The sequence below is a fragment of the Mustela lutreola genome, chromosome 16 (assembly GCF_030435805.1).
Source record: "Mustela lutreola isolate mMusLut2 chromosome 16, mMusLut2.pri, whole genome shotgun sequence".
Classification (NCBI taxonomy): Eukaryota; Metazoa; Chordata; class Mammalia; order Carnivora; family Mustelidae; genus Mustela; species Mustela lutreola.
Window position 1 is genome coordinate 46,995,934 of NC_081305.1, and position 17,677 is coordinate 47,013,610.

The 17,677-nt window shown below is 57.5% G+C and overlaps 3 protein-coding genes across 8 annotated transcripts; 2 read left to right on the plus strand and 1 right to left on the minus strand.

Moving 5' to 3' along the window:
- The first annotated feature begins 13 nt into the window (after positions 1-13).
- On the plus strand, positions 14-3,298 carry UBE2M (ubiquitin conjugating enzyme E2 M). The gene is made up of 6 exons (XM_059152458.1): positions 14-736; positions 1,892-1,986; positions 2,123-2,161; positions 2,270-2,373; positions 2,636-2,699; positions 2,785-3,298. Exons 1-6 carry the CDS (start codon positions 628-630, stop codon positions 2,923-2,925), a joined length of 552 nt encoding a protein of 183 aa, XP_059008441.1. The 5' UTR covers positions 14-627; the 3' UTR covers positions 2,926-3,298.
- A 582-nt stretch (positions 3,299-3,880) lies between these two features.
- CHMP2A (charged multivesicular body protein 2A) lies at positions 3,881-7,371 on the plus strand. 5 transcript variants are annotated; one of them, XM_059152447.1, is made up of 6 exons: positions 3,881-4,039; positions 5,146-5,355; positions 6,476-6,655; positions 6,728-6,858; positions 6,951-7,012; positions 7,085-7,371. In XM_059152447.1, the coding sequence occupies exons 2-6, from the start codon at positions 5,188-5,190 to the stop codon at positions 7,354-7,356; spliced, it is 813 nt and encodes a 270-aa protein (XP_059008430.1). In that variant the 5' UTR covers positions 3,881-4,039; positions 5,146-5,187; the 3' UTR covers positions 7,357-7,371. The 5 variants fall into 5 exon arrangements, with proteins under 5 accessions (XP_059008430.1, XP_059008433.1, XP_059008434.1 ...); XM_059152450.1 differs by having other exon boundaries at positions 7,103-7,371; XM_059152451.1 differs by having other exon boundaries at positions 7,131-7,339.
- Positions 7,372-7,953: 582 nt separating this feature from the next.
- TRIM28 (tripartite motif containing 28) lies at positions 7,954-14,244 on the minus strand. Of its 2 annotated transcripts, none has more exons than XM_059152257.1 (17): positions 13,588-14,244; positions 13,127-13,239; positions 12,794-12,926; positions 11,095-11,230; positions 10,901-11,017; positions 10,705-10,819; positions 10,400-10,546; positions 10,185-10,299; positions 9,994-10,100; positions 9,860-9,917; positions 9,737-9,782; positions 9,405-9,657; positions 9,001-9,320; positions 8,797-8,920; positions 8,627-8,713; positions 8,410-8,547; positions 7,954-8,315 (listed from the first exon to the last, which is right to left on the minus strand). In XM_059152257.1, exons 1-17 carry the CDS (start codon positions 13,937-13,939, stop codon positions 8,139-8,141), a joined length of 2,538 nt encoding a protein of 845 aa, XP_059008240.1. In that variant the 5' UTR covers positions 13,940-14,244; the 3' UTR covers positions 7,954-8,138. The 2 variants fall into 2 exon arrangements, with proteins under 2 accessions (XP_059008240.1, XP_059008241.1); XM_059152258.1 differs by having other exon boundaries at positions 9,860-9,896; positions 13,588-14,243.
- Between the last annotated feature and the right edge of the window lie 3,433 nt (positions 14,245-17,677).

The following is a 17,677-nucleotide window of genomic DNA, read 5'->3' on the forward strand; positions in this document are numbered from 1 at the left end:
GGCGGCGGCGGCGGCGGCGGTGGCGGCGGCGGCAGCGGCCGCAGCGGTGGCAGCGGCGACGGCTGCGCAGGCGCACAGCGCAGGCCGGGCGAGAAGAGCCGAAGTGGGCAAGCGGCGGAAATATCCGAAGCGGTGGGGCACCCGAGGCCGTTGCGGACCTCCGCGCCGAAGCTGCTGCTGCCGCGGAAGCCGAGCCTCTTCCAGTACACGGCAGCCGCCACCGCGGCCGCCACCTCCTCCTTCCCCTCGAGCCGCACCCCCTCGCGGTGGGAGCGAGTAAACAGACAGGCGGCGCGGCCACAGCTGAGCCTCAAGGGACCTAAGCGGGCTACAGGGAGGAGGGAGCGGCCGGGTGGGGGCGGGGCCGAGGAGGCCCGAGAACAGCCGAGTCGGCCCGAGCGCCGCCGAGCGAGCCCGAGGCGCCGGGCCAGGCCGGAGCCGGACTACGGGAGCCGACGCGGGCCGCGCGGTGGGCGCGGAGCGGCGCGGCAGGCCGGGCGGGCGGCAGCAGCAGCGGAGGAGGCCGCGAAGGCGGGTTCGAGTCGCGGAGGCGGCGCGGGCGGCGGCAGGGGGCCGGGTGGCCGGGGTCCCGGGCCCCGCAGCGGCGGCAGCGGCGGCGGCGGCAGGATGATCAAGCTGTTCTCGCTGAAGCAGCAGAAGAAGGAGGAGGAGTCGGCGGGCGGCACCAAGGGCAGCAGCAAGAAGGCGTCGGCTGCGCAGCTGCGGATCCAGAAGGGTAGGGGGTCGGAGGATGGGGGTGGGGGTCGGAGGTCAGCGCCTGGGGTGAGGTGATGTAGGAGTCAGGAGTGGGTTAATGCAGTCACCGGGGGTCGGAGGTTAGGGTGGGTGTCGGTGTGATGGAAAATCAGGAGTAATGAAGTCACGGGGGAGGGGGATCAAAGATAGGGGCCGAATGTGGGGCACCCTGGGATACCTAGAAAGCCAGACGCCTTTCATTAGTTACCGAGAATCGGAGAGTTAGGCAGTGGAGAGCGTGCAGGAAGCTGGAGACTCCACAGAGTCTGGGGGTCAGACAGGAACATGGGTGATAGGCAGAGGAGATTGTATGGGAGACTGACGACTGGGGATAGGAATCGGAGAGGATTTAGTGAGGTATGTTGGGGTCTTGGGGACTCTGAAAGTGAGATGGAGTGTAATCAGTTTTGGGCACTGCGATTTGTTGGTCTTGGGGGGGTCACATGGCAAGTTGGGGTTTGGAGTGACACGTGGAGGAAGGAAGAACAGTGTGTGCCAGGGATTGGAGATGGGAGTAGAATTGCATTTAGAGTATTATGCTGGAGGTGCTGGCAATCTTAGAGGCTGCTTAGAGGGGTACAGGAATGGGAACTCATGTGTCTGGGGGTCGGATGGGTCCCTGAATTTAGGGTGACAACCAGAGAAGAGGAGGATCAGTGGGGACAGGATTGGTGAGGAGATGATGGGGGGCAGGGTCCTTGAGTTTGGGTGGACAGGAGGGGACCAGCATTGTCCACTAGAAAATGGAGGTATGGCTGAGGATCTTGGTGTTTAGGGTAGTTGGAGGCTCTTGGGGGCCACACAGGGATGGGGGGCATTTGGAGCTGGGTACCCAGACGTTGGTGCTGAGACTTGAGACTATGGATTCAAAAGAGTTGGAACTTACTCTGGACCAAGAGATACAGCATAGCCACAGTTGAAAATGCATGTTTGAGGCGTGCTGTGAACCTAGAAGAGTCTGCCTGGAGACTAGGAAGCAGAAAGAGCAGGGAGAGGATTGGGGCTGTGGGGCACAGCCAGGACAGATCCTTGAGGATCCTAGAGGAGGCCTGGGTGCTATGCCGGCACCTGCACCTGCTCTGAGTGCTCTCCTCTCTCCCTCTCCTTGTTCTGCTTCTCTGCTTTGCAAACACAGACATAAACGAGCTGAACCTGCCCAAGACGTGTGACATCAGCTTCTCAGATCCAGACGATCTCCTCAACTTCAAGCTGGTTATCTGTCCTGATGAGGTAAGGCCACACTTAGCTGGACTCCTAGGCATGGGCCAGGGGCCTGGGCAGGGGAACACCTGGAATTAGGAGATCTGGTTTATGTGCCAGGCCCTGCAGGATGTTGTCCTAAGACTTTTTCTCTTTCCCCTCACAGGGCTTCTACAAGAGTGGGAAGTTTGTGTTCAGTTTTAAGGTGAGTCCCAGGTGTGCAGGGATAGAGGGATAGAGGCAACAGCTGAGGCTTGCCCCAGCCAGGCACTGCTAGGGCACCTCTCTATCTTGTCTCTCTTCTTGGAGCCAGGTGGGCCAGGGTTACCCACATGATCCCCCCAAGGTGAAGTGTGAAACAATGGTCTATCATCCCAACATTGACCTCGAGGGCAACGTCTGCCTCAACATCCTCAGGTGAGAGCCCTGACTTGAGACTGCACGGGTCTCTGTCCCTTCCCTCCCTCTTGTGGTTTGTGGTTTTCTATCTTTTCATCTCCACATTTTCTTCCTTAAGTCTCGACCTTAGCCTTCTCCCTGGCCTATCCTGCTCTGTGCTCTCCTCCTAGCTTCTCACATCTGCACCATCCTGTCCCCTGGGCCTGACCGGTTCAGTCCCAGCAGGCTCTGTGGTTGGCAATCCACTCACCAGCCCCTGACCCTGATTCTCTGTCCACAGAGAGGACTGGAAGCCAGTCCTTACGATAAACTCCATAATTTATGGCCTGCAGTATCTCTTCTTGGTGAGTAAGGGTGGGTGGGTGAGGCTGGGGAAGGTTGGCCCTCTCTGCTCTAGGGCCTGTTGACCCCCACCCATACCGGCCACAGGAGCCCAACCCCGAAGACCCACTGAACAAGGAGGCCGCTGAGGTCCTGCAGAACAACCGGCGGCTGTTTGAGCAGAACGTGCAGCGCTCCATGCGAGGTGGCTATATCGGCTCCACCTACTTCGAGCGCTGCCTGAAATAGGGTTGGCGCACACCCACCCCTGCCAGGGCCACCAGCCCCGGCGTCCCCTGCAAATATTTATTGGGGGCCACAGGTGGGGGGCATGGGGTGGCTGGTGGGGGAATCCCATGCCCTGGCCTTGCCTCCCCTCCCTGCCACCCGCTCCTAGTTATTATTTTTTAACCACCATGTGATTAAGGTCGGCGCTGCCTCCCCCGACCCGCTCAGCGATGGGAAATGAATTGGCTTGTCTAGCCCCCAGCTGGGTGCTGTCCAGCCCCCCACTCTGGGCTCTGGGGTGGGTGGCTAAGGGGACTGGGTGGCTGGGGCTCGGGCACTCCACCCCTCCACTACTGGAGGTCCCACCAGGCTATTAAAGGGGAATGTTACTGCATGGCCTCTGCCTCTTCCTTCTGTGGGGGTGGGAGGGGCAGGTGATGTCCACCAGAGCTCTTGCAGCAAGAGTGGTGGGAGATATGTGGTTACAAGTGGTACTGGTGCACCCCTCAGCAAGCTCCCAGTGCGTGAAACAGCCTGGGGAGTAATGGGGGGGACAACATCCCAAGCCTCAGGCTATGTGGGATGAATCCCAGTGTGTGACCAGCCAGTGGCAGAACCAGCAACCACTCACTTCGTGTTGGGTAAGGCAGTGTAGAAGAAAGTCCGTGCCATCTCCAGCTCTCCCCCTGAGTGGGCCCACCAAGAACCCTCCCTGGTGCTACCAGGTGCCTGAGACCCAAAAACATTAGGGAAACGGTGTCTGTCGGATGAGCTGGGCCCTCTAGTGGGTGCGGTGGTGGGATGCGGCACCTCTGGGGTGGCCGGACGGAAGACGCCCAGAGATGCATCAACCCAGCAGGACTGGGTCGGCTGGAACCTGTGGAACACCCTCAGGCGGGCCCGAGAGAAACGGAAGGTGGTGCGCATGCGCCTGGGCGACGGCCTGCGCTTGCGCACGCGCGCTCTTATCCCCGCCCATCGTTCCGGGTGCCGGTGGAGCCTGTGACGTCAGACCGTTTCTTCCGGAAACGGCGGCGACGGCAGAAAGAACCGAGGGGGCTATCGTTGGTGGGTGCGCCTGAAACACAGAGAGGAGCGTAACCCGGAAGCGGAAGCGGATTCCGTCCCGGCTCCGGTGAGTGGCCCCTGCCGGGCCGCGGGTCCCGGGTGGGTGCGTGGGCGACGGCATACGAGGGCCTAGAAGCCGAGGTGTCGACTGCCTCGCCCATCCACGGGACCCTAGCCTCATCATCGAGGCACCTTGCTCTCGGTGTGCGGGCCTCCCAACGCCCCCCAGGTTCTATTCTGGATGAACAAGACGCCCCATCGCCCATTATCCTGTTCCAGGTGTACAGGGGTCCCTGAGGACCCCAGATTCTTCCAGATCCTTAGAGCTCCCCAGCATCCATCATGTCCTTAGTGTACCGGGTGCTCCACTGCCCCACAACCATATTATTCGCACCCAGGTTGCCTTCCCACTCAGGCCTCCCCACAGTCCGAATGCTAATTCATACGTTGTCAGCTTCAGAACCCCTATATCCACTTTGTTCTTGGCACTCAGACCCTCCACCTACCTTGCCATCCCGTCGGCCCCTACATTTGCCCTATCCTTGCCATTCAGGTTCCACATGCCCCCAGTGCACCCTCACACAACCATTTCCATTCTTAGTCCATCAGACTCCAGGGCCTTACTATAGTCTAGAGAGGCTGACGCCTTGAACCTCCTTTGGGACACTATGATGAAGGGCTGGGGTGGTGGATGACTTTCAAACTTTGCTGGCCATGTTTGTTTGTTTTTCTTAAAGATTTTATTTATTTGACAGAGATCACCAGTAGGCAGAGAGGCAGGCAGAGAGAAAGAGAAGCAAGGTCCCTGTTTTGCTGAGAGCCCGATGTGGGGCTTCATCCCAGGACCCCAGGATCATGACCGGAGCCAAAGGCAGAGGCTTTAACCCACCGAGCCACCCAGGCGCCCCCACCCTTTTTTTAAAAGATTTTATTTATTTACTTGACAGACAGAAATCACAAGTAGGCAGAGAGAGAGGAAGGGATGCTGGCCCCACTTTTACTTGTGGGGCTACTTTGTGTTCCAGGCTAGGTTTGGGCTTACCATTAATCTTTCCTTTCTCTGCTTACCCCTTCGCATTTTGCAAGTTCCCCCTTCTAGCCCCCCAAATACACATTGTGATCTTGGCTCTGCTTCTTGCCCTTTTTGTGGGCCCCACACCACTTTGCACCTAGGCTTCACACTTGTCACAGGTCCACTGGTGGGCTCCTGCTACCATGGATTTGTTATTTGGGCGCCGGAAGACACCAGAGGAGCTGCTGAGGCAGAATCAGCGAGCCCTGAACCGTGCCATGCGAGAGCTGGACCGTGAGCGACAGAAGCTAGAGACCCAGGAGAAGAAAATTATTGCAGACATCAAGAAGATGGCCAAGCAGGGCCAGATGGTGAGCTCAGTTGGGCACAGGCTGGGACACAGGGTTAGGTGCTGTGGTTTTGTCAGGTACCAGTATAACAATGGAACATGACCGGACACCAACAGGTGCTTTGAGAGAAATTAAGGGTGAACCGGTATTTTGGGTATCCAGAAAGGCTGCCTTCTAGGTGATATTAAGAGAATGGAGCCTGTGAAGATCTAAGCAACCAAAATGTCAAACAGATGAGGCAGCAAATGTTCCATAAGGGAGTGATAGTTGAGTTCAGACTACACAGTAGACCAGACCATTTGAAATCACAGGCTACAATGGGAGCTAAGTCAAAGGGTTTAATGCAAGAAAGATGTGGCCTGGAACTCACTGTGACATGGAAGTTAGTAAAAGAAATAGAGACAGCCTGAATCAGTAAGGAGCAGAGCCTGTGACAGGTGACAAGAGTTTGAATCTAAGGAGGTGGGTTGGGACGCCTGGGTGGCTCAGTTGGTTAAGCAGCTGCCTTCAGCTCAGGTCATGATCCCAGGGTTCTGGGATCGAGTCCCGCATCGGGCTCCTTGATCGGCATGGAGCCTGCTTCTCCCTCTGCCTCTGCCTGCCTCTCTGTCTGCCTGTGCTCACTCGCTCTCTCTCCCTCTGTCTGTCTGACAAATAAATAAATAAAATCTTTAAAAAAAAAAAAAAAAAAAAAAGGAGGTGGGTTGAAGAGGTTCCATTTCCCAGGATAGGCAAGGCAAGAAGGAAGACATTTGGGTTAGTCAAAAGTTAAGCTGCAGATACATTTCTATTTGGAATAAAGTGCTTGCAGTATGAGCCTGTTGAGGTAGAGGGAGAGACAAACTCTTCAGCCAGGATAGAAATTCGGGAATAGGTTCTGTAAGTCAAGGGACTCTAGATATATGGAAGGAAAAGGGTCCCTATATATAGTGAGTCCAGTGTTCCTTCGAGAGTCTGGGTGGTCCGAGAGGTAGTGTACAAAGGGCCCTGTGGAGTGATGACCCAAGAAGCATAAGTATGAGGTTGGGAGGAGGGAGGGGGCAGGGATCATATGTAAATGTCTGAGAGCATCAGCTGGAATGGTGCGTCAGGAGCAAGCATCTTCCCTTGGCTCACTCCAACATCTTTGTCCACTCCTCAGGATGCTGTGCGTATCATGGCAAAAGACCTGGTGCGCACTCGGCGTTACGTGCGTAAATTTGTGTTGATGAGGGCCAACATCCAGGCTGTGTCCCTGAAGATCCAGACACTGAAGTCTAACAACTCAATGGCGCAAGCTATGAAGGGGGTCACCAAAGCCATGGGCACCATGAACAGACAGGTGCGCCTCTCCTAATCCCCCCTCTCCCCCACAACTAACACCCAACTAACCCTCCCCACACCCTACTTCCAGTTGAAGTTGCCTCAGATCCAAAAGATCATGATGGAATTTGAGCGACAGGCTGAGATCATGGACATGAAGGAGGAGATGATGAATGATGCCATTGATGATGCCATGGGTGATGAGGAAGATGAAGAAGAAAGGTTAGGGGGGACACCAGGTATGGGGAGAATGGGGACGGATGTCTGGTCTTCGCACATGCCTGGCCCTCATAAAGTTCTTCTCTCTTCCCAAGTGACGCTGTTGTGTCCCAGGTCCTGGACGAGTTGGGATTGAGCCTGACAGATGAGCTGTCAAGTGAGTGCACCAAACTTTGGGCCCCATCCCACCCAACAGTCCAGACACAACCCCTGACCCCCCTGCTCCCAGCATTATTCCTTTCTACAGGAGCTCTCCTAACCTCCACTCTCTGTAGACCTCCCCTCCACCGGAGGCTCACTCAGTGTGGCTGCCAGTGGGAAGAAAGCAGAGGCCGCAGCCTCAGCCCTAGTAGATGCCGATGCAGACCTGGAGGAGCGGCTCAAGAACCTGCGGAGGGACTGACCTATACCATCCCGGGTGGGAGGTGGGCAGTGGATGCCCAACAGTTTCATTGTACTTCTGTAATAAAAGATTGGACACTAATTCCTAGGCCTGTGTGATTGGCCTGATTTGGGCCAGGCTGGGGTTCCCTTGGCACAGAGCTCACATACAGGGTTTGGTAAAAAGGCAATTGACAAGCATGGCAAAAGCCCAAATGCCAGATGCATTAGGGTGTATGATAAGGAATGCTGGATTGCTTCCCAGTTTGTGGCATTTAACAGGTCAAGTCTCTCTAATCCGGATGTTCAGGGTTTAGGAGCTTCACGGCCTCTAGAGCCTAACACCTCCAAGACACCGGGCTTCCCAGATACCCTGAAGTCTGGGCTTTTCTGCCAGGGATCCTTAGCCCACCCAGCTCTGTGGCGCAGATTGTGAGAAATGGTTACACCATAGTCCAGGAAGCACTTAGGTAGACTGGCCACCACACAGCACATATCTGGGGCTACACCCTGCCTGCCCAGAGCAGCCTAAGCATTAACACCTACAGGGGCTCCCCAAACCCTCCAGCATGTGCCCCATGCAACCCCCTCACCCACCTGAGGCACACTCCACATTTTGGAAGGGCAAGGAGAGGCTCTCCCCTACTCCCTGGACACCAAAAAACGGCTGAAGAAGACTGCCCCAGGACCACTGCCCCCACCAACATAAGCGTGAGGAACTGGTGAAGTTTTTATTAAATCCACATAAGTAAAAACCATATCGTGAAGGGCTGAGGGATGGGGCCACCAAGAAGTAGGAGCCAGGCCACCAGAGGGGGAGGCTGGGGGCAGGGAGAGGGGGGTGCAGATTTGACAGGACAGAGGAACAGAGTCAGGCCAGGTTGGCCTGAGCAGCCACAGGTTCAGGGGCCATCACCAGGACCACTGGATAGCTCCTGGGCACTCAGGCCAGCACCAGGCAGGCTCAGCGGCGGGGGCTCCACCAGCACAGCTGAGAACTTGGTGTCACCAAAGGCCTCATTCATGCGAGTTTCAAAGAAGCGCTGCAGGCCGATGATGGACTGCACGTCTGCCTTGTCCTAAACCGAGGCAGATTGCACGGGATGGGTCCTAGCTCCCCCTCCTCCCACCTCCCCCCCCCCTTACCCCCAACCCCATTCTCCCCAAGCTCACCTCTGTCAGCTTATTGAATTGCTTAAACATGCGGCCCACATCCTGGGCAAATTCCTGGGGGGAACTATAGGGGGGTGACAACTTCTCCTGGAGACGGGCACGGATCAGGGTTAGGTCCAGGGTGCCGCCAGGCTGATCCTGTAGACAAAAGCCATAAGCTAAAGGTGAGACCACAGTTACCCACCCCCGTACCCTCCCTTTAAGTCCCAAGACTCACCAGGGAGAAAGTGGAGTCAGTAGCCAGCTGGTGCAGGGGCCGGCAGGGCTCATGACAGAACAGAGCCAGCAAAACACGCTCACACTTCTGTGGACAGGACAAGAGACATCAGAGCCACAGGTGGGTAGGGTTACTGAACAACTCCCAAGAGAGTAGGCCCCCACCCTCACCTGCTGGTTGGCTGGCGAAAGCTTGGCCACCACACCGGTGCTATCACCACCATCCAGGCTCAGGCTGCCATCTTCCTCTTTCAGATCCGGCAGCACATGGCACAGAGAGCAACTCCACTCCTCCCTGGATGGAAGGAGAATGAGGAGCTGCAAAGAACCTGGCCCAGCCCTCCACCCTGCACAGGCCCCACACCAGCCTCGCACCCTGGCACATCCTGCAGGGCAGGCAGGTGGCAGTCCAGGTGGAAGCAGAACTCGCACTGGTTGCACATGACCAGATCGCCTGGCTTCTGGCAGACACGGCAGATGGTGGCACTGTCGTCCAGGGCACCTGGGCCACCTGCTGGGGCTGAAGTGCCCTCTGGAGCCACCACTTCTAGACCTGAACTGGTGCTACCACTGGGTGAGGCCAGGCGGGGGCCCTCAGCGCCGGGGCCCTCCGCCAGGGCCATCAGCACAGGCTTGGTCTCAGGGCCCTCAGTGGCAGTAGGCGGGGCTCCAATGGCAGCCTCTGTCTCTTCCTCCTGCAAGGAGGTAGTAAGAGGTGTTCGGCAGGGTGCAGACCTAGGTGTTCATCTCCCAGTCACAATCACTTGAGGCAGGCTCACCTTGACTATGGCCATGCCAGGTAGTGGCGGGGCTCCAGGGGCCCCAGGTGGAGCAGTCCCAGGCTGTCCAGCAGCAGCAGCTGCCGCTCCACGCTCAATAACAATGAGATTGTAATCCTCAGTGGTGCTGCCTGGGAAGACCTTGAAAACTGGTGGCTGACTATCAGCTGTGAGATCCAGGTCCAAGCGCTCGAGGCTTACCCGTGGCACCTTGCGCATGAGGCCACTCACCTCACCCTCACCTGAGCGGGACCTGTGGGTGCAGGTGCAGCATGGTGTTAGCACACCCATCCCTATGCCCACCTGGCTAAACCAAAGGACAGCCAACTCACCGCTTCACACCTGACACATGCGGCTCTGCACTTGAGTAAGGATCGTCTGCTCAGAAAAGAAAGATAGAGCAGATTAGGGACAGACCTAAAGCAATGAAGCTCTCCCACCTACAAGGTACTCACCTGAGCCAAAGCCATAGCCTTCCTGCACCTCCATGGGCTGTGGGCAAAGTAGGTAGACCTCAGTGGGCAGGTGTCCCATAGGACCCCATGCCCCTCCCTCCCCTACCAGGATCCCCCACCCAACCCCAACTCACCTGGCTACTGCCAGAGCCCTGTTTGCTCAAGGGCCCTGGAGCCCTAGGGGGGGCCATGGATGTAGGGCCTGTTGAGTTGGTGCCAGGACGCTCAGCCACAATCTTTCCTGCAAAAATGAAATAAAATCAGCGTCAGAACACCCACTTTCTGGAATGGCACCAATATGCAAGAAGTTAACAAAAGAACACACCAAAAGCCTCTGCACTCTTGGTCCAGGCATTAAGGTCCCACTGGAACTTCATCTCGCCATGTGGCTCCACAGGGTCCACAATCATCTTGAGGGCCCGATGCAGCTGGAAGTAGATCTGCAGATGGGGCAGTGCATGAACACACAGCAAACACAGCTTCAGGGTGCTGGGTGGCACCTGCCTGGAACCCACCACCTGAGTGCCCACCAGCACACACCAGCTTCTTGGAGAGCAGCAAGGCCGTGTTGTTGTCACTCTCCAGAGCCCAGGAGGCAAAGCGCAGGATGTGTTCCTGGTGCTTCTGGATCTTGGTCATGGTCCAGTGTTGTCGCTCCAGGCGCTCCTGCTGCCCTTCAGTCACCTTCTGCAGGTAGAGAAGAGAAGCAGTGAAAAAGAGAAGACATCAAAAATGGCATTAACAGCCAACGGAGATGCCAGTCCCCAAGGCCCTCCCATCACAGATGCAGTCGGCAGCCAGCAGATGGGACCCAAAATCCCCTCCCCCGCTCAGACAGGGTGTACCTGGGCATCATTGACCAGCACACGGCCCCGCTTGTTCAGTTCCTTCATGATCTGCAAGATGGCCATCTTAACGTCCACCTGCACACGCTTCTGTACGTCAGACACTTGGCGGATCCTGGAGGGGGCAGGGTGAACCAGTTCAGGAAGATGCTCCCCCAGGCCTGCCCCCAACTGTGGTCCTGGCTTCCACACTTACGAGCTGCGAACCTCCTTGGTATTCTTCTGCAGCGTTGCATGCTTGTCCCCGAGGCGCTTCACCAGCGAGGCCAGGAGCTTGCGCTGGTTCCTCACTGCATCTTCCAGGAACTGGTATCTGAGAGCAGACAAAAGAGAGCTGGGTGCTGAACATAGGAAGAACAAGCAGCACCCACCAGCATTCCCAGTACTCACTGGTGGTCCTTATGGGCATTGAGCTGGCAGTCCCGGCAAGTGAGGGTGTCACAGCTCTCACAGAACAACACAAGGGGCTCGTGCTTGTGCACGTTGCAATATACTGTGCGCTCACCGTCCCGTGACTTGGCTGGCCCTGGGGAATAGAAACCATGACGCTGAACCTCATCCTCAGCTATTGCCATCTTAAACAGTAAATAAAACTTAAGGCCTCACTTCCTGCCTGTCCTGCAACCCTGGGCTGCATTTGGGAAAACTCAAGGGCCCTGTAGCAGTGGCCAGAGAAAAACACAGGCCTATAGGCCCAAATCCTTCCTCTCAAAGCACTCTGCCCCAAGTCTGACCTGGAGAACAACTCCCTCCTCTCAGCTTCTGACCTGGACATCAAAGTCTGAAGACTGGCAGGGACCTCCCACTCGCTATTCTGGCTACTAGAACCTTCCCCAAGTGGACACACTAGAGAGCTCCTCCACCTTGAAAATCCCCACTGGGCTCAATTCCTCCCCCACCTGCAGCACGTTCTGTCTGGCAGAAAAGGGAATTCTGGCTATAAGCACAGGAGACAATGTTTGCTTGATGGCACAGACAGAGAGCAAATCAGGGACTAGAGACACAGTTCAAGTACAGCTCCCTTAAAAACTATGCTTTGGTGACTTCCCCTCTAAGTCCACAGACCTCTTATAACCCAAAGGCCTACAAGGGATCCAGGGCTTGCAAAGCCTTCTCAGGACAGGAGAGCTGAAATGTCAGACCAAAATCCTCACAAAGGCATCGGGTCCCCTCTGCGGGGAGAGTCCTGGTACACACCACCCCACCCCCCAACCTGTCACCATTACAAAGCTGCTTGAGAGCATCTATCCCTCTTTCCTACTCAATCCCAATTACACCCTGGCTATACCATCCCTGCCCAAGATATATGACTGAGACACAAATCAGCCAGACCATGGGTCCTTCAACAATGCCACTTCCTGTACTCTGTCCTTTGCCTGAACCCAGGACCTCCTACAAATTCCTGCCCTTCGTTCCTGATTCCTCACACCCCCACAGCTACCCTCTCCTTCCTTACCATCCAGCCTATGCTATCCTCTAGGACTGGGAAGCAAAAACCTAACTACCAAAAAGCTACTCACAGAAAGTTCTGGAACTAAGAGTAGGATAAACTCAGAAAACTCCTAAGCCCTTTTCTGTCCCAACCCCAGCACTTACAGAAAACTGCGCAAATACCTTCCTCAGCTAAACTTTTAGACCTGTGGGACCCAAAATTAAAACACTTCTCAGACTCACTCTCCGTGATGGTCTTGAGGGCCCTTGCAACCAGAGGCTTCGTTTCCCCTGGAGTCTGAACGGAAGTTGCCAGGGAGGCCAGGCCCACCCCTCCACCACATACATACACATACAGGAGCTCCTTCACATACAGGGGCCTTATCCTCTGTTAAGTCTGCAGGCGGGGAGGTGTCCATGATGAGCTTGCCTGAACCCTCAGTGCACCCCTGCCCTGCGGCCTTTTCCCTTCCCCTTGCACCCAGAGAGAGTGCACACCTGAGCCCCAGACTCCCCATTTCTGAGTTCTGCCCTCAGACCCTTCAAGTGGTACCCTCCAAAAAACCTCCCCAAGACCCATCCATCCTTGATAACCAGCACCATAAACAGCTGAGAACAAACGTAAGATAACCAAGGCTTTCCCCTCTGCCTTGCATACCAGTGGAGCGCACGGTGTGGTCCTTGGTGTACTTCACCCGCTGGTGTGCCTCCACACATGTCTCACACAGCGGCTCAGAGCACTCCACACAGTAGCTGGTGGCAGGAGCATTATCCTCACAGCTAGTGCAGCACTGATGGGCAAAGGCAAAACAAGAGACAAAACCTCCGAACATATCCACAACTGCACCCCAAATAACACAACCTTAAAGCAAAGTGCAGCCTTTACCTAGCCTACACGAGTCTGCCCAGAGCCTTGTAGCAAGAGAATACAGTCTGGAATGTACTGGTACCATGTCCCGAGGCCTCTTTAGGGTTTCTGGGCAGGACATACCTGATTTGCGTCCTGCGAGTCTGCGGCAGCCTTACTGCCACTATCACGCATAAAGTAGTTCTCCACAATGTCTTTGGAGAAGCACTGCTGCTTGCAAACAGGACAGTCCACCACTGCCAAAAACAAACAAAGAGAGACTGTTCCAAGTTCACCCACAAGCTATAACACATCTCCTGACTGGGCCCAACCTGCATCCCAAAGAGGACCAGATCCTCTCCTTGGGAAGTAGGAACCCAACCACTTCTTCCATCGCACTCGAAGCAGACACCCCATCCCTGCGCCCAGCCCAGAACCCACTGCCCGTACCCGATCCGGCCACGCACTATCCGGGTCCCTATCCCTCTCGCTCAGTTGATCCCCCGCCATCGCCATGCTGCGAACGGACCCCCAGTGCCCACGCCGAGTCAGGATCAAAGCCTGCGGGGTGGGGGGATGGGCCGCCGCGGCCCGACCGTACTCACCCGCGCCGTCGCCCGCCGCACCGCCATCCCCGGAGCTGTTTGCGGCAGCGGGCGCCGGAGGCCCGAGGCAGGCACTGCAAGCCGAGTGCAGGCAGGGCAACAAGCGAGGCTCCCTCTCCGGGCGCAGGCGCTCCCGGCACACACCGCAGTGCTCCAGCAGCTCCAGAGCCTCGCCGCCGCCCCCCGCGGGTGACGACGCCGAGGCCGAGGCCGAGGCCGCAGACGCGGCCGACGAGGCGGCGGCGCGCTTTTCGCCGCCAGCCGAGCCCTCGCCTGGGCCTGGGCTGCCGGAGGCGGCCGCCGCCGCCGCCGCCGCCGCCGCCGCCGAGGCCGCCGCCGCCGAGGCCGCCATTCACACGCCGCCGGGGGCGCCCAGGGGGGAAGAGGGGCGCGGAGCTCGCCGCGCAGGCGCAGACGCGCTGGCCGCCAACGGATGGGCTGCCGCCGCCGCGAGGCCGAGCGCCGCCACGCGCCGCCTGGGCTACCGCCCGCCGCGCGCGGGGCGCTCTGGAAGCCCCGCGGGCCGCCGCCTGCTACCCTCCCGCCGCCGACGACCGCGCTTCTCCTCAAAGGCCGCCCAGACACAGCGCCACGCGCCACACGAACAACCGCTCGCCCGCGCGCCCGCTCGCAGAAAGAGCCGCGGCCGGGGGGCGGGACAGAAATAACTGGCGCCGACGCCGCCGCGCAGGCGCGCTGGGCGTCTTGCGCCCAGGGGCGGGGCCCAGGCCAGCTGCCCCGGGCGAGACCGCGAGTACGCACGCGCCTGAGCCGGGTCTTCCTACCTCCGCCCACGGTGCCCAGCGCCGCCTGTGCGGCAGGGGTGGGGCTAGTGACGCCACTGCCCCAACCTCGTACGCGGGCGGGGCGCGCGCACCTTTACGCGCTCTGGCGCCCCCTCCAGCCCTAGCCCCTGGCTGCGGTACTGCGCATGCGATTTAGCCGTCTCCGCCGCCACCTCAGTTCCCGCCCCTTAGGCCAAGGCCGGAGAAGTCTCCTGTCTCCGCGCCCAGCCATGCTGGGGAGAGAGACGGGGTTGAGAGCGAAGGGGGCGGCGGGGTCCCCGTCCCAGGAGAAAGTCCCCTTCTGAGCCAAGTGGATGACTTTTGGGTTTTAACCATTTTATTGTTTAACATGGCAAACACTGAAACCTGCCCAAAGCGGAGATTCCAAGGGGTCCAGAGCAGCGAATCCCGCGGCCCCACAAACGACCCCTTCCCATCTTTTAGGTAGCCGCTTTTCCAGGAGGGCGAACGGAATGAACCCCCCACAGCGGGGCGATTCTACGGCACGAAGCGGGATCAGGTCGAGGGGTGCGGAGCGGGACGAGGAATCCCGCAGGAGGGGAAAGCAGAGTCTGGGTGGTGAGGGTCCTATCCGAGGGAGGAGTCGGGCCTCCCCCGGACACAGGATCAGGGCAGGGGCGGAGGGGTTCAGGCTGAATGTCGCGGGAGAATTCCGTCCGACGCGGAGAGCGAGGCCTGTGAGCCGTGGGGAATCCTGTCAGATAAACAGCCTCGTCGCGGGAATCCCGAGGAGGACGCAGAGTCTGGGGCGAACATCACGGGGGCCAGGCAGGGGCGACGAGAGATGTACGGTCTGAGCCGGTAGGCGCGGCCTACGGTGCAGGCAGAGAGCTCCTGTTCGATCCTGTCTGAGGCGGGAGCAGAGTCAGGGCGGGGAGCTTGTCTAAAGACGCCGGGCCCGAAGGAGGCTCGAGGGGTGCGTGCGTCGGAACCGGTCCAGCGGTGGGCCTAGGCCCCCTATGCGGGGCTCCTCGATGCAGAGTTTAGGACGAGGCTAAAGGAGACGATGGGGAGGAAGGGGGAGGTCAGCTTTTGAGAGGATGCTTAAAGCATGCTGGCCGGCCCCAAGTCTGGCCCCAAGTCCTCCTCCTTGTCTCTGGGTTCAAACGTAAAACCTGTGGGCCGAGCTGCGCGCCCACGCGTGCTGGCGGCGGAGGGATGTCTGGCCGGGCTGGGCGGGGTGTGGCCTTTGTTCCTAAAGGGGGCTGGGTGTCCGTGGGGCTTTGTCTCTGCGCCTGCCTTTGTTCCCGTCCCAACGCAACCCCAAATCCGGGGCCCGCCCCGCCCCTGAGCTGAGTGGTAGCGGGCCTCTCTCCCACCGGGTCCGCGGGGCCACGCCCCACCATGGAGTGGCCCGCCCCCTCCGTGCTGCTCCCCCAAGGCCCTGGCCTCAGATCCTTGCTTCCCTTCTCTGATAAGTGGGAAGGAAAGTTGGCTAGTGTGTGGGGAGAGGTGTGGCAAACAGTAGCGATACTTGCTAAGCATTTTCCACGACCCCACCCCTCCCTGCGCCCCAAAATCACCGATAAGGGGGCATAGGAACTACCCATACCGACCCAAACTTCTGGGGCAGGAACCAAGGTGTCAGGGCCAGTCAAAAATAAGAAGTGGTGGTAGGGCACCTGGGTGGCTCAGTGAGTTAAGCCTCTGCCTTTGGCTCAGGTCATGATCTCAGGGTTGTGCGATGGAGCCCCACATCAGGCTCTCTGCTCAGCAGGGAGCCTGCTTCCTCCTCTCTCTGCCTGCCTCTCTGCCTACTTGTGATATCTCTCTCTCTCTCTCTCTCTCTCTCTCTGTGTCAAATAAATAAATAAAATCTTTTTTAAAATAATAATAAGAAGAAGTGGTGGTAAAGACTGTAGGAGTGGACTCTCCTAGGGGACTACCTCCAAACACCTGTGGGAAGGATGGGTTCCCCGGGGGAAACAACTGTGGGGGTCCTGACAAGGCACTGAGAGAGCAGTGAAGGAGTGGTCAGAGACAGCTGGAGGGAGCCTAGAGGTTGGCTGAATTGGGGGGGGGGGGTCCTCTCGATTGCTCCTAGTATGGGCCCCTCCATAAACTATAGCAACAGGCCCTGCGGTTTCAGTAGCTCATGCTTTTCTCTCTAAACAGGACCTCCTTCCTCCTGGGCCCAGTACTTTCCTTCCCAGTACATGGCAGTCACACAATCAGGGTATAATCAGGTGCCAGCAGCAAGCAGGCCTTGAAGATTCCCTCTATGGTCTTATCAGGTACCAGGCCACTACAGCTCCATTCACCACATGCACAAACCAAGTCTTCTGAAGTGCCAGGACAATCCTGGGGGAGGGGGAATCAACTGGGAACCAGGCTCAGGCAGAGTAAGAGAAGCACAAGGGGGCACCCCAGGGTAGGTGGAGGCAGAGGAGGCATACAGGTGGGCAAGACCAAGGCAGAGGTCCAGATGTATATGGCAGGAAATGGGTACATCTTTGCTCTGTACCCTTAGTAGGCCAGACCAAGTAGTCAGTGGTACCTTATACTCTCATTCTCTGTGCTCATTGCTCACCCTTTCCGCATCTCACCCTTCCCAGTCCTGGAATACTGGAAACTGTCTACAGACAGTCTGTAGACAGTTTCCTGCAGACAGAAATAAAGGGATAAAACAAAGTGTAAGAGTCACTCAGATTGCATCCAGACCAACCACTGCTTCTTTTGAGCACCTAGCTGCAGGCAGCCCTCTCTCTTCCCCCCAGACTCCATACCTGCACCTGGCTCTCCCTGTAAACTTCAGGTGTCACCGCCAAAGCCACTTCCTGGGGAGGTCTGGTAGCTGCATCACTTTAGTCTCTCTCCATCTTCACAGATTTCATTTGGGACTACACAGCCATGAAACTTGCACAACATCAGGAATGTACTTAATGCCACTGAATTATATTTTTGTTCTCGTTTTTTTGGGTTGTTTTTGTTTCTTGTTTGCTTGCTTGTTTTAGAGAGAAAGAGCTTAGGCGGAGAGGGGCAGAGGGAAAAGAAGAGAGAAATCCTAAGCAGGCTTCACGCTCAGCACGGAGCCTGATTCAGGGCCTATACCACAACCCTGAGACCATGACCCAAGCCAGAATCAAGAGTCAGATGCTCACTCAGTCAGATGCTTAACCGGCTGACCACCCAGGAGCCGCTGACCCTTGGGGCACCTGTCTGGCTCAGTTGGTAGAGCATGCTACTTATACCTCCGGGTTGTGAGTTGGAGCCCCAAGCTGGGTATAGAGAATATTTAAAATCTTTATAGGGGCGCTGTGTGGTTCAGTGAGTTAAGTGTCTGC